Consider the following 16,508-nt stretch of genomic DNA (forward strand, 5'->3'; position numbering starts at 1 on the left):
TTTTAATGATTGTCCTTCAATTTGCAAGTGGCTGAATGTATCTGATGCTGCCTGGACAAAAAGACATGGCATACTACTTTTGGCCAGACAGCATCAGATACATTGGCTACACATACTGAGACAGAGCGGCGCTGTTTCGCTCACTCTGATGCTTTCTCGGGTGAGACTGATGCATCTTGCTGTCGGCGCGCGTCTCTTCAAATTATCAATATTTTTTATAAAAAGTCCCCAAAGTTGGACTTTTTGGTGCCTGTAGGGGAACTCATGTCTCATTCTGTAATACACACACACACACACACACACACAGACAGACAGACAGACACAACCAGAAGCATAATGCCCTAAAGCTTGTTTAAGAGAAGATGCAAGTGTCCTAACGCCCTGCCAAATGTTGCTTATGATTTGATCATGTCTCAGCTTATCCTGCTCGTCATTGTCCTCATGAGGCTGTCCTAAAAGGGTCATGGTAACCATGTAAACTGAACTTCACTAATGTTACACAGGCCATAAAAACAAACTGAAACATGTTTTTTCAATGCAATAATACTTAGGTCATTCTAATGACAGTGTTACATAGCCTATATGTCCGAAGGCTTAATTTGAAGACCCCACAATTGTCACATGGTTTCACTCGCTTGCACACACACTGCCCACTATGTGGAATATAGGCAATTGCATCCAAATGAAGCTCCATAACTCATCTACACGGATTCCCTCTAGCTGTGGACCGTAATCACATGGTGATGTTTGTGTCATAGCCATGCCCTTACAGTAGATGGCAGCCTGTCTGATTATTAATGAGGGTCGCACTACAGCACATGGCCCTACTAACTGGTCTAATGGCATTACTCTTTGCTTAGTCGCTTGAGTTTTATCTTCGACCTTAGAACTCAAGGAGAATGTAGATTGACTTCTAAAGATGCCAGTACAGAATGGGTGTATACTATTAAGTTCAAGTTATTTCTCCCACGCATCATGTTTTCGCAAACAGCACTATATTGGAGACAAACTAAGACACTTTGAGTTAGTATTGTTAAATGAGAGTGAAGCTTTTATTGGGTTGGTGAGATGTCAGTTATTTTATTTGAATTTCTTACCATCTCAAACAAAGGATTTGTATGATTGTGTTCTCTCTTACACGCACACACAAACACCCACACACACACATTCCCGGTCGCACATGCTTGCTTGTACACATGTTACCAAGCAGAAAAACACACATGCTTGCTGACAAACACGCCAGGACACTCAAACACACTCTCTCTCACACACACATACACTCCTTTATACATGAGAGCACATATAGAGCACGAGAGAAAATTGTACAGTAATTTCACACAATAGAGTTCAGTACATTTCATTATCCCTTGGAAGCTTGAGGGAAGCCAGTTGTTAAGGCTTCCATTTCACTATGGCCGTCCAAAGAAAACATGTGTCCCATCTGTTTCTGTATGTGAGAGTCTGCTGAGTGGAAAGACAATTTTATTTTTCACCAGTCCATAGAATTCCATTCCGCCTGAAAACAACGACAGTAACAGCAACAAAACCAAACTTGCAGGACATTTTCTGCATTGAATTCACAGATTGTCATCATAAATGCTGGAATGTCTGACTACTACCTACTTTGAGTATGTATTTAGAGCGTCATAAAAGTCAGTCTGTGTTGTTGACCGCAGTTTCATTTCTTAATCTTCTCTAAAAAAAAAAAAAAGTACAAGTTTATTCGTTTTAAATTCTACACACTAGTTATAAGTTAAGTTAAACCCTGTGAAAATATTGAGATTCTTGTTAAAGGCACAATATTCAGCCATGAGGAGAGAGCACACTGCTACTTATTGTGTCATGTAGAAGCTTATCTGGTTTAGCTTTTTTTGGTAAGCCCTGATAACACAAGCAGTTCAGATTTCTACTTGGAATCCACCCGCTATTATAATAATAAAGTAGTTACATCAAAGTAGTCATTGGCCATTTTGATAGCTAAGCAAAGCAATAGTCATGGGCAAAACCATTTTAGCCATGGAAAAGTACTCTGATATATTTTAGAGGGAAACGCTACCATTGTTTATTCGGAAAAAAACTTATTTTAGTTCCAAATGTGAGAAAAATTTCATCATCTGAGGACCTTGACTAGCCAGATTTGGATGTGGCGTGGCCAGCCAAACAGAGAACACTGCAGGATGTTATCAGTGTGTAAATAAAAGTTAGGATCACATAGAATGCTGCGTTGCCAGTTTAGCTTTTTCCCCCCATCATCCAAATTGTGAGGTTACAAATGATGTAATGAGTCCAACCTACGCTAATTTAATTTAAACCACACAACCTACTTATATAAGCTTACTAAATGCACATATTATGGCACTAATTGCTGCCCTTTAATGCAACGAAATTACACTTTTACAACTAGGCTATAGCTACTTATCCTATTTGTTTTGTTGAACTAATATAGTAGACATTCTAGCATAGCTTTTTCTACAATAGCAATTAAACCAGCAATGAAACAAGTAGGAATTACAGGGAATTGTTCAGGTTCATACAATTGATCACCAGTCTTGAGTACTATAACAGTGGAGTCAAGAAATCCATTGAAATCCAAATAACTCTAGACCATCGCTCCTGTTTTTTTATGCACCAAAGCAATGAGGTCAATAGATTTCCATGCCAAATCTTATAGGTGTAGAAAACCTATTGTTATTCTATGCCAGTTTTTTTTAATGCTGGAACAGTTTTCACAGGGGTCAAGGTGTTTATGAGTGGAATTTAGTATAATGCTAATGTTAACGTTAGTATATCTACTTCAAGTGTTTGCCATTTAACAAATAACTTTTTGAATAGCTGAGCTGCACTTTAGAATACTATACTTTGTGCAAATATGCTATACAGTACTGTGTATTTGAAAAGATGTTGTCTTGGCTGCACTTGGCTCAACCATCTACAGCATGTATTATCAGGGCTTGCATGTTTTGATGTGGTTTCGAAAGCGTGGTGACATCATAAGTCATTCTTTACCTGATTTCTTTTAAAGAAAATTACATTTTACATGCTCACAGACGCTGTGAGAATAGATACAAATTTCGTTTTTTGAGATTAGTCTATTTCCAATTCACTTCTGTCCTGTACTTACGCTAAATGCAATGCTTGTTGTTCAAAAGCACACAGTAGAATGATTTATAATACAGGTAGGCTCAACTATGGAGGCTTTGCTAAGCTTTTTATACAAATGAAAGAAAACAGGCTTTGTTTTACAGTGCAAAAAGCTGGTAAGTGCACATGCACCTAGCATAAACTAACAAAATCATGTCACACATTAAGAACATGCAAGGTAGCATGTTCTTCAACTCGCTGAATACCGCCTTAGTCACAAGGTGGGGACTCAACACAATGAGAACTGCCTTAATCATGGTATGGAGAGTTAATACTTCATTGAGGATGAACTTAGTCATAGCATGTTGTTAAACCAAATGAGGACTACCTTATTCACAGAGATGGAGTTCAACCAAACAAGGACTTCCTAAACCACAGGATGAAGTTTAAATAAGCAAGGATTTACTTCAATCACAAGATAGGGTTTAACCAAGAGAAAATTGTCTTTGTTATTACCCACAGTTTTTGCACTGGGCTTTTTTTCTCTTTAGAAGCAAATAAAAGTTGTGTTACAGTCCGCATGCAGAGGATGAGAGGAAATAAGTTGAGAACAGGATTTCCAATAAATAAAATTCAGTTGCAGCCTAAGAGTAACAATGAAGTCACCAAAGTCTATTTTTGGCACAAAGTTCAGACTTACAAATGCAGGCTTCACCGAGTCTTTAGTTCTGTACTAATTTTCACTATTTCTATTTTTTACGGATGAATACAGCAAAAAGGTGAGAGAATTTATTAAATAAAATTTCTATTTTTTATATATATATATATATTTATATAATATATTAAAATGTATTTACATTGAAAAGACATCCGCTTCGCATCGCATTCCTCAAACAGAAGTCATATAAATGGGGCTGAATTTAACGCCCCTTCTTTTACCCTCGCTGTACAAGAACCTAGCTAGCTAAACAAACCTCTAGTGAGAATAGCCACGTCCCTTAGTGGACGTAGTACATCCAGTAGACCAGGTTGAAGAAGGTAAAGGCGATGGGGAAGATGACGCGGGACCACTTGTCTATGGCGTTGACATCCGTCAGGTCTGGGATCTTGACTTTGAGCTGCGACGCCCTCCTCCTCAAACGACTCTTCTTGTGGCCGACAGGCCGGTCGAGGGCCGGTCGACCATACAGGTCTCGGCTGGCCATGGGCTTGCGGTACTGTATGCTGGCGCTGTCGTAGGAGAACATGGTGGCCCGCGGGTCGTTGAGAGCCCCTATCATCTCGGCCCCGGTCATCCCGGCCATGCCACCCATCCCACCCATCTCGTTACGGATCTCCAGATTGGTCAGGAGGATGTTTCCGTGGGCGTCCACCTGGGGAGGGAGATGGGAACAGGAAGAGAGATCACAATATATTACAGAACACAACAGACCATGAGCTTTGAGCATTTGAAGTTTGGAAAACATTTAAGCTCATAATGCCAATTCTAATCTCTTTCGTCGATTTTAATATGCCAGAGACGCGAGATGACTCCCAATCCCTACCTGCACTTTGTTACTCTCCAGACGGCTCTTGTTTTCGTTATTGGTTTTAGCTGCTTTCTCCGCCACCTTTTTCTGTAAGTGAGGCCCCCGACCGAAGAAGATGTAGTTAACGAACGCGTACTCCAGCAGGGCCAGGAAGACAAACACGAAGCAGCCCATCAGGTAGATGTCTATAGCCTTGACATAGGGGATTTTGGGTAAAGTCTCTCTCAAGTGGGTGTTGATGGTGGTCATGGTCAGCACAGTGGTTATACCTGGTGGAGGAAGGGAAATTAAGGAAAGGCTCAGGGTCAGGGTTAGTTTAGGGTTCAGATGAGGGCACTTCAACTCCTATACAGGGTGTGGAGGCTTTTGTCTTTCAAGACACATGCCCTAAGTAATGGGAGACTTCTGAGTACCACCATATACAGTGCATTCGAAAAGTATTCAGACCCCTTGACTTTTCCACATTTTGTTACATTACAGCCTTATTCTAAAATGGATTCAATAGTTTCCCCCTCATTCATCTACACACAATACCCCATAATGACAAAGCAAAAATAGTTTTTTGCAAATTTAATAAAAATAAAAACCGGAAATATCACATTTACATAAGTATTCAGACAGGCCCTTTACTCAGTACTTTGAAGCACCTTTGGCAGCGATTACAGCTTCGACTCTTCTTGGGTATGAAGCTACAAGCTTGGAACACCTGTATTTGGGGAGTTTTTCCCATTTTTCTCTGCGATTTTACAAAATATTAAAATAAAATGTAACCTTTTTAACTAGGCAAGTCAGTTAAGGACAAATTCTTATTCACAATGATGGGCTACCGGGAACAGTGCGTTAACTGCCTTGTTCAGGAGCAGAACGGCAGATCTTCTCAAGCTCTGTCAGGTTGAATTGCTGCACAGCCATTTTGAGGTCTCTAGAAATGTTTGATCGGGTTCAAGTGCGAGCTCTGGCTGGGCCACTCAAGGACATTCAGAGACTTGTCCCGAAGCCACTCCTGCGTTGTCTTGGCTATGTGCTTAGGGTCATTGTCCTGTTGGAAGGTGAACCTTCACCCCAGTCTGAGGTCCTGAACGCTCTGGAGCAGGTTTTCATCAAGGATCTCTCTGTACTTTGCTCCGTTCATCTTTCCTTCATTCCTGACTAGTCTCCCAGTTCCTGCCGCTGAAAAACATCCCCACAGCATGATGCTGCCACTACCATGCTTCAGGTTTCCTCCAGATGTTACACTTGGCATTCAGGCCAAAGAGTACAATCTTGGTTTCATCAGACCAGAGAACCTTGTTTCTCATGGTCTGAGAGTCGAGGTGCTTTTTGGCAAGCTCCAAGCGGGCTGTCATGTGCCTTTTACTGAGGAGTGGCTTCCGTCTTGCCACTCTACCATAAATGCTTGATTGGCGGAGTGCTGCAGAGATGGTTGACCTTCTGGAAGGTTCACCCATCTCCACAGAGGAACTCTGGAGCTCTGTCAGAGTGACCATTGGGTTCTTGGTCACCTCCCTGACCAAGGCCATTCTCCCCCTATTGCTCAGTTTGGCTGGGCGGTCAGCTCTTGGAAGAGTCTRGGTGGTTCCAAACTTCTTCCATTTATGAATGATGGAGGCCACTTGGCTTGGTTTTTGCTCAGACATGCACTGTCAACTGTGGGACCTTATATAGACAGGTGTGTGCCTTTCCAAATCATGTCCAATCAATTGAATTTACCACAGGTGGACTCCAATCGTTGTAGAAACATCTCAAAGATAATCAATGGAAAGAGAATGCACCTGAGCTCAACTTCAAGTATCATAGCGAAGGGTCTGAATATGTATGTAAATAAAGTATCTGTCTAATAACCTGTTTTTGCTTTGTCATTATGGGGTATTGGGTGTATATTGATGAGAAAATAAATTATTGTATCCATTTTTGAATAAGGCTTAAATGTAACAAAATGTGGGAAAAGTCAAGGGATCGGAATACTTTCCGAATGTACTGGGGGAAAAGATGTGGAAATGCCCCCTGCATGACTTGAAGATTCCTTCACCCCAATAACGCAACCCAGTCCAAAGCTGCATTTTAAATGCATTGACTTCTGGATGGGGTACAAGGTCAGAATGCTAATAAACCACTCATATTATTGGCTCTGTATTAAACCAAATTGTGGGAACAAGGGAAAAATTATGAACTGTTTGGATCTGAAGGTGGTTCATACCATTACGTTACCTACGTTGACCTGATACATACCTTATTAAATTTACCTGTGAAAATGTCAGATGACTGTGGCCATCAGTGCCCGTCACATGCATGACACCTCTGAGGTCCAGGTGAAAACACTGGACAAGCATAGATCCAGAACATCAGAACAGTGTGATATTCTATTCTAGTGTGACAGTCCTCAGAAGAGCAATACACAGGTAGATAGTGCCTTGGTGTGAAGTTGTCACTCAGCCACAATGTTACATTCACTGTGACACAGAGACTCTTGAGAGCCTGAGTTGACAAGAACAAGCTGACTTAACTCAACATGGCTCAGTACACAGGCATCCCAATCCCTCATACACTTCACCTCATATCAGTCAACTGCTCACTTCATACAAACAGATGGATGCAAAATAGTGCCCTGCATTAGCTAATTGTACTGGGATCACAAGATTCAAGATCACACTTCGCTTGGGATTTTTTTGTTGTACAATGGTCTACCCGAAATTGTTACATTAAAATAACATGAGTTTCATGTCATTATCAGTATATAAGACTTAGGTTTGTAAGACAAAACTATCTACACCAATGTAGGCTACATGTATGAACTGTATAAAATGATGTACAGTATATTACTCACTTAGGCGTGAGACTCATAAAGGAAGAGACACGCTCCTATAATACTCAGCCATGCATATTCAGTTTCACATTAGATACAGCGCTGTGAAAAATTATTTGCCCCCTTTCTGATTTTCTCTACTTTTGCATAATTTTGATTCTGAATGTTATGAGATCTCCAACCAAAACCTAATATTAGATAAAGGGAACCTGAGTTTACAAAAAAAAAAATATATATATATACTTATGTAATTAACAAAGTTATGCAACACCCAATTCCCTTGTGTGAAAAAGTAACTGTCCCCTAACAATAACTGGTTGTGCCACCTTTAGCTGCAATGAATGCAACCAAATGCTTATTGTGGTGGTTGATCAGTCTCTCACAACGCTGCAGAGGAATTTTGGCCCACTCTTGCATACAAAACTGCTTTAACTCAGCAACATTTGTGGGTTTTCATGCATGAACTGCTCATTTCAAGCATCTTAATTTGGGATTAGGTCTGAACTTTGAATAGGCCATTCCAAAACTTTGTTTTGTAGCTTTTTAACCATTTTCACGTGGACTTTTGTGTGTTTTGGATCATTGTCTTGCTGCATGACCCAGCTGCGCTTCAGTTTCAGCTCACAGACGGATGGCCTGACATTCTCCTGTAGAATTCTCTGATACAGAGCAGAATTCATGGTTCCTTCTATTAAGGCATGTCATCCAGGTCCTGAGGCAGCAAAGCATCCCCAAACCATCACACTACCACCACCATGCTTGACTGTTAGTATGAGGTTCTTACTGTGGAATGCAGTGTTTGGTTTTCGCCAGGCATAATGGGACTCATCTCGTCCAGAAAGTTGACTGAAGTTAGCCAAAAAGCACCTGGAAGCACCTGAAAAAATGTATATGGACAGATGAGTAAAAAGTATAACTTTTTGGACGATATGGGTCCCATTATGCCTGGCGAAAACCAAACACTGCATTCCACAGTAAGAACCATATACCAACGGTCAAGCATGGAAGCGATAGTGTGATAGTTTTGGTTCATGCTTGAAAACCCACTGAGTTAAAATAGTTACACATGAAAGAGTGGGACAAAATTCCTCCACAGCGATGTGAGAGACTGATCAACAACTACACGAAGTGTTTGGTTGGAGTCATTGCAGCTAAAGGTGACAAAGCCAGTTATTGAGTTAAGGGGGCAATTACTTTTTCACATAGGGGCATTAGGTGTTGCATAACTTTTGTTTATGATATAAATTAAATAAGTATGTCATTGTTGTGTTATTTGTTCACTCAAGTTCCCTTTATCTAATATTAGGTTTTGGTTGAAGATCTAATAACATTGAGTATCAAAAATATGCAAAAGTAGAGAAAATTAGAAATACTTTTTCACAGCACTCTAGTTCGTAGACAAGATTCTACATTTTTGCACGTACAGTACCAGTCAAAAGTTTGGACACACCTACTCATTCAAGGGTTTTTCTTTCAAAGCTGTAATCAAGACAAAGGGTGGCTACTTTGAAGAATCTCAAATATAAAATATATTTCAATATGTTTAACACTTTTTTGGTTACTACATGATTTCATATGTGTTATTTCATAGTTTTGATGTCTTCACTATTATTCTACAATGTAGAAAATAGTAAAAATAAAGAAACCCTTGTAAAGCACACCCCCAAGCGTGCCATCATCTTGATAACAGTAAGCCTGCCAGACTGCACACTATAAACAGCAGGCATTAAAGGTGACCGAAGAGTGTGAAATACTTGGAAAATGCGACCACATTTCAGGCATTTGACCATTCATTTGACCATTCAAAGCACATGCAGTATCTGTATATGCCGTATGTGTTTTCTTTAAACCCAGTAGCCTGTATTAATGGATACGTCCCAATCAGATTTTTTTTTTTACAAAACTGGAGCCACAATTTTTGTAACCAGGAACAAGGACCAGAAGCAGCGTTATGGTATTTAGCCAAAGAGTACAGGAGCAGTAGTAGCTCTAGCTAGCTTAATAACTGTGGCGTTAAGTATTTACACTTTTACAGTTAGTTAGTTAGCAACTGTTTCTTCACTAGCTACAGTAACGCTCCCTCATAATGCCTCCCAAAATGTTGTTTACTGATTCTCTAGTTCTCTGCTTGTTCCCGAGAAGGTCTGATGAGTTTGCTTTTGTACATTTCAGCTCTCACCTTAAACTCAGGTCATATCCCTGATGCACACCAATGAGTCAGTAGCTAGTCAGGGGTGTTTTTTGTAAGGGTACAAACTGCCTCAGGGGTAGAACAACCATGAATGTGAGGACACAAGGACACACTCTGCTGAGGGGTGTGTGTGTGTTTGTGTGCACACTCAGGGATGACTGTGAGAATTTCAGGATTAATCTCTGACCTCCATGTTGTGGGTGTAAGGAAACTCATATTCCCATGGGTCGGTGGATGGGGTAAAATAATCACTGTGTTTTAGAGGATGAATAGGTATCCCCAACTGTACCTTTGGGGCTGTGTGTGTCATTCAGACTGTGATACATCTTCAGACTGTGATGCATACCGCCTAGGGGGCAGTGTGTAAGTAGAAGTTCTGCCTAGGGGGTAGTGTGTTAGTGTACACTCTGCCTAAGGGGGCTGTGTGTAAGTATACACTCTACGCTACCTAGGTGGCTTTGTGCAAAGGTACACTCTGACGAGAGGGATGTGTGCAATATGCCTAAGGGAGCAGTGTGCAAGTATACACTGCCGTGAGGACTGTGCGTTGAGAGACATTCTATGCTCTGCTGTGTGTAGGGGCGTCTTCTGCCTGCCTGGGAGGCAGTACAACACATGCCTACACCTGATAACCCAAAGCTACTATAGACATATTCAGCCGTGACTCTTTACTGAACCCCCGCCATGGACAACCCATAGAATAACCCAAAGACAAAGACCTGGACAACCCATAGAATAACCCAAAGACACCGACCTAAACAACCCCCACATGGACAAACCATAGAATAACCCAAAGACAACGACCTAAACAACCCCCACATGGACAACCCATAGAATAACCCAAAGACAACGACCTAAACAACCCCCACATGGACAACCCATAGAATAACCCAAAGACACCGACCTAAAGCCCTCCACATGGACAACCCATAGAATAACCCAAAGACACCGACCTAAAGCCCTCCACATGGACAACCCATAGAATAACCCAAAGACACCGACCTAAAGCGACTCTGGCCGCAGACGCGTCATAGTTGATCCAGAAGGAGACCCAGGATAGGATGGTGATCAGGGTGGAGGGCATGTAGGTCTGTAGGATGAAGTAGCCAATGTTCCTCTTCAGCTTAAAACTCAGAGAGAGCCTCGGGTAGGAGCCTGGGAGACCAAACACAGTTTTCACGTCGGAGTAGGATAAAGTTTCCACCTAGACGCTGAACTAAGGTCAGTTTAGCATTTAGGGGTAAGATTATCCTATCTTTGTGCCTGAGAGAACTTCTACCCGGTGCTTATGTGGCAGTTACATTCTGCCACATTCTCTAATGTTAGACACTCTTAAGTGGAACATCAGAAACTTTAATTAATAGACTATTGTAAGGGTTAGTAATCAGATTGTTACCTGTAGCAAACACAGCTTTTGTGGATTGGATGTGGTAGTCTATAATAGAGAATTGGGGAAGTTCGATGTTCTCCACCCCAGTCACTGAATTATCACCTTTCCAGTAGAACTCGATGTCATCAGTGGTGTACCCATCTGTGAGAGGGAGAGACTGTTACATCATCTAAAATGGACAAACAGAAGGCTACCTACCGTATGTCACGGGCGGTGTACCCACCTGAATCTGACAGAATGGAACGCCATTCAACATAGACAGACAGGCAGAAAGCTGCTGTGTCATTGAGTGTACTTGTCTGAAGCGCTGGGTCAAGTCTTTTTCTAACACTTCTCTTTGCCTGGTATTAGATGGAACAGGAATGAAACAGTCAGTTATTGGCCTTTCAGTAATTAGGCAAACTTAATTGGACTGGGTTGGCTTTTTCTCCCCTCAGACTCCTCCGCTTATGTAAAGGGAACCGCAGGATTTCAGGGAATTAGCTGCTTCTCCTTACTGTCTTTACTCAGTGGTTTTGTCTTTCTTTCCCATTCCCCATTTAATGTATGTGTGAGAGGGTCTTGGGTTATCAGATCACCCCTGGAGCCATAAGGGTATAGGAGAATGACGTGTAAAGAAATGTGTAGACCAATATGGAGATAGTTTTTTTTTAATGAGACTGCGAAGAATAAAACAGCAGAACTGGATGTTTTCCCATGTATCGGTGTCCACAGCTAGAAACTGGACCAGATTGTCCACAGCTAGAAACTGGACCAGATTGTCCACAGCTAGAAACTGGACCAGATTGTCCACAGCTAGAAACTGCAAAGTGCAAAGGTTGGACCCGATATTTCCCATTAGGGTATAAAATGAAATAAATTACAAAAATGTAAATTAAGATAATAACTTTAAGGCCTGGCCACATCAGTGCTAGCAGTGTTGGTGCATCGAAGAGTAGTAAACCTTAGTCTTTATTGTTGCTTAAAAATTATTATTACACTAGGTTTGTATGTCATAATTAAGACAGATGACATGATAGAGGGTTTGAGTAAGGTGTGCCAAAAGTATTAAATACATCAACCCGGTCAATTCATTAATCCAGCAGCTCCACAAGATCTTATAGTGATTTCCAGAACCTTGTCATAATACCCAAAGCCAAGCGTCCACGTCTGTGCAGATTGATTTAACTATGCATGCAGGTACCATCTATTATTTAAATAGCACTCTGGCCAAGTTTGATTTAACAAGAAACGGCAGTTTGCATTAGTTGGCGTAAAGTGCTGTAGTTTTTTATCCTGCTTAATGTACGTTATGTCCTCGATGGGAGAGATATTTTGCTACGGTTTGGAATAGATTAATCCCTTACCTGAGGCACATAGACCTGTGTAACAGAATAATGTGTGAAAATGAATGGACTGAGAGAAAGTCACATGAGATGTGTAGATAAGTAAAACAGAAAGAATGTTAGAATTGTAAAATGTAGCTTGGGACAGTTTCAGTAACCTAGATTATGCCTATTCCTGGACTAAAAAGCATGCTCAATAGGAAATCTCCATTGAAAGTGTGTTTTACTACATTAATAGCCTCAAACTGGGTCTGGAAACGTCCCTTAGGGTCTATTCAATAGCACCATAGAGTCACATAGACTCAGATCTGTGTGTAGGGACAAGCTTTCGTAAACATGCCCAGTATGATAAACGGCACAAGTGAAGCTGAGATAAGTCTCTACAGTGATGTCACACACCACAACACACACACTGGCACTCACAGCTCTCGATCTCCAGGGTGCAGTTCTGCTCGTCCAGAGGGTATCTACGCAAATCCATCATGCAAGCTGCCGTAGTGGTGATCCTGAGAGGAGGGGGGGGGGGGGAAGAGAGCATAACGAGAGAGAGAGGGGGAGTAGGAATGTAATAAAGGAGAAGTAGAGGGGTGGGGGAAGGTAGACATTCTATCATTTTCTTGTATCTAGCACAGAAATTTGAAATATACCCCCACATCCCATAGGACTAATGTCTCACACACCCTTACCATGATGTATGTCCTTACAAGTGCAGAGCATACAGTGTAAAATCTGTGTGAACACACATACTGTATATCATATACAAGGAGTACAGAGAAACAAGAGAAAATATGAAACCTATTTAAAATGTCATTTTTTGGGCTGTGTGTTACATTTCATAACATTTTATATAAACACTTTCAGGTGCACAGTGAAAAAGGTTGACCTAATAATGGAGAGAAATGAAAAACGCATCCTTCTCGCACACAATGACTCAGGAAGCACACACAGTACATACTCAGCATTCTATTGCACAAATCCCTCCATGGTTTCACTGGAAATTGAACTCTCCGTTTCTCACCCATAATTGCCTTCATACTGCTTAAGTCATGACTGTGCCCTCCCTCTTTGAAATGCTCCATGTTCCATCTTAATTAGCACAATGATTAATTAAGAATTAACACACAAAAAATCCTGGCAATCGGTGGACTTTAAAATCCGTGACTTATTCGCTTTGAGGTCTCATTTGAAGGAGCACACTCCAATTTGACTATTTTGGATTGAATTTGTGCTACACTGCTTTCATTCTTTTAGTATTGATTCAACCCAAAATGTTCAGAAACAGTGAGATTGCTGTGCTTATGTACTCATTGCGTTCATTCGGTCTCTGACAGAAAAGGGTCAAGGTTGTGGCCACATGCAGCCATGTTATTACAGGCTGCATGCCGAGGGGTTGGCTGGTCCTTGGAAGGGAAAGGGTCAGAGTTACATCTGTTTTTGTGTTTTCACTGCTCAGAAACCACATACAATAAGAATAGGATGTCGATTTAATATTGATTTTAATGTAAACCGCTTATGCTGAGTAAAGGATTAAACTTAAAGCATAGTGTGGAGGAGTCACTGTTTCATAACTAATCAAAATCATTGCGCTCTCCCAGAAGCTTGGCTTGTACGTAAAACCCGCAAATTCAGACAAACAAAAAGGTGTAATGGGTCCTCACTCAAAAAGATGTCGCATAAATGACATAAGATGTTCAGAGAATAAGTGCATCTAACATGTTTGCACATTGGTTTATCATTGTGAACAGGGAACCATTACTGTAAAGTGTATGTGTCCCTTTTCCACTGCATAATCCGTGTAAAATGAGAGGAGACGTGACACACACACACACACACACACACACACACACACACACACACACACACACACACACACACACACACACACACACACACACACACACACACACACACAGATGTGAGACTGCCAGGATGTGAGTCATAGCCAGAACTGCTTCACCTTACCCAACCTTGAGCGCACTATCCTTATCGCTTTGTGAATGAGCTTGTTTCTAGGTAATCCTCGGTACGTTCCATTTATCTCTCTACTTACTGCTCTTAACATGGACGATCAAACGATCTTATCACTTGACACTCGACTGACTACTGTGCTTGAGCACCTAAATATTCAGACTCAAGCTACGTACCTGAACTGACGTGTCGTTACTGACTTATCGTGTGTTATAGGTAAAGTAACACTGAACTAACTCACCTACTACATCGACAATAAGTACATAGTGATAAATGACGGATATAAGTAATACAATGTACACTAGCTAAATTTGAACTCTCGGATCCTCGAGGATAAAAGTGGCCTCCAATTACCACTATTATGTACCCTCCTTACTCTGTGTGTACTATCTGAATAAACGCATAAAAGTATATGGCTATACATGATTAATCTACTCACATATATTGGTCGCTTATAATCAATACTGTCTTACATAGTACCAACTGTGTTAAAGTATTCGATACCTCGAGTAGTCAGATACTTGTCTTTACATGACTACTGTGTTATAAATAGCCGAATAATACGCGAAGTCTTCTTACTATCTCAAGCTCTCTAGGTGTTTGTTAAAGCAGCTTCTACAGAGGGTCTCAGGGACGTAACTTTTAGGGACTAACTTATCGTCTGTGACTAGTGTACAACCATCCATGGTAAATCAGGCATTTCTTAAAAGCTCCTATAAAAGTGGGGATCTTACCGCTACTACTACTGACCTTGCTACTGGTATAAGGATACCGTGCTCTATTAGACTCCATGTACTGTGTTTCATATCAAGATGCCAATCAAGAAAACGCTCCCATACTGACCTCTACTTACTGTATACATTGTATGGTAATATAATGCATTCACGAAGGGCCACTACATTTAGCCATTCCTCCTCACTTCTGACTGTATGTGGCAATTTAAGCGAGAAAGTCGATCTCAAGTCTGAGAACCTATACTCTTGTTCTATTTTACGCGATAAGACTATAAGCTACGCTCCACTCCATGTTGTTGATATAAGACGTGATAAAAATAAGACCCCTGGGCACCTATACATGACTAACTCATTACTGCAGTTCATATTAAAAAGATATACGCAATATGTCTCACTACATTTTCATTGACAGTACTACCTCATACTTTATTGCTTATTATGGGCTAGCTCGCGACCTCAACTACTGTTACTCTGTGCTACAAGAAAGCCCACAAAGGCGTAACGTCTACTATCATGACTGTACTGATCTACCTGTGTGCTTATAAGAATAAAGACATAGCATAGTTATCTATATACGTCTACTGACTGTCTGCTAGATAGAGTGGAGTAAAGGCTACTAACATACTCTACTTTACTGCTGCGCAGGCTAATTAAGATCAGAACATGCACCTTCACCTATACCTGATTATTGTGTATAGGCGGATAAAGATACTACTACCAACTACTGTGTCTATAAGATAAAAGACTACTACTCACTACGCTACTCTACTGTGTATGTATCAGATAAAAGAGAGTGACTATCTTACAACCTCTGTGTTACTCAACTTTGCACTGAAAGAGCTTAGCTAGTAGTCGGACGAGCACTACATGTTTTTGCCCACTTCTCACGGCTTTAAAGAGTAACTATACCTTAGCGTTGATTACTACCTACTCTCCTACGCTGTTCATCACAGGTCTAGAAAGATTCAAATGTGCTCAGAATCTCAACTAAGTACTAGACATTCAGGAAAAATAGTGTAATGAAGCGATTACAAGATACCTTCAAGTTAGCAATTAGCTGTGTTATAGGAGTATAAATAGAACTACTACTACTCTACCTACTTTACTGTTTAGCTGTATAAGAGGTATAAGACTCTACCGTGGGACTGATATCTTGGTCTATACGATGAACCTACTAATCTATATATAGTCATTCTGCTATCTGTATCTGTTTTCGTCGATGATAAATGAGTGAGCAAGCTAATCTGTTCTGGATACATACTGTAATCTGCATGTTATATAATAGAATACAAGAGCTACATATTCTTATTACTAAGCTACATAGATGACCTGATGTGTTATATAGGGAGAGTGTAGATTACGATGCAAAATGTCTGCAACTGTCTCTACTCTACTGTGTTATATACTCTATAAAGACTGACTTACTATCTAAGCTCTGACTGTTTATTATACTGTGTAAGTATTCAAATCGTATCTATCCATGGACT

General features: G+C 40.7%; 1 protein-coding gene across 1 annotated transcript in view; it reads right to left on the reverse strand.

Moving 5' to 3' along the window:
• Window positions 1-1,024: 1,024 nt before the first annotated feature.
• LOC111968608 (gamma-aminobutyric acid receptor subunit beta-1) overlaps window positions 1,025-16,508 on the reverse strand; it is a 46,972-nt gene continuing 31,488 nt past the window's right edge. The window contains exons 5-9 of the mRNA XM_023994305.2: window positions 12,743-12,825; window positions 11,001-11,135; window positions 10,607-10,759; window positions 4,626-4,879; window positions 1,025-4,454 (exon numbers count right to left, since the gene is read on the reverse strand). Of these exons, the coding sequence (XP_023850073.1) occupies window positions 4,080-4,454; window positions 4,626-4,879; window positions 10,607-10,759; window positions 11,001-11,135; window positions 12,743-12,825 (1,000 nt within the window). The 3' untranslated portion in view covers window positions 1,025-4,079. The remainder of the gene's footprint in view (window positions 4,455-4,625; window positions 4,880-10,606; window positions 10,760-11,000; window positions 11,136-12,742; window positions 12,826-16,508) is intronic.

Source organism: Salvelinus sp. IW2-2015, linkage group LG9, assembly GCF_002910315.2.
Source record: "Salvelinus sp. IW2-2015 linkage group LG9, ASM291031v2, whole genome shotgun sequence".
NCBI lineage: Eukaryota > Metazoa > Chordata > Actinopteri > Salmoniformes > Salmonidae > Salvelinus > Salvelinus sp. IW2-2015.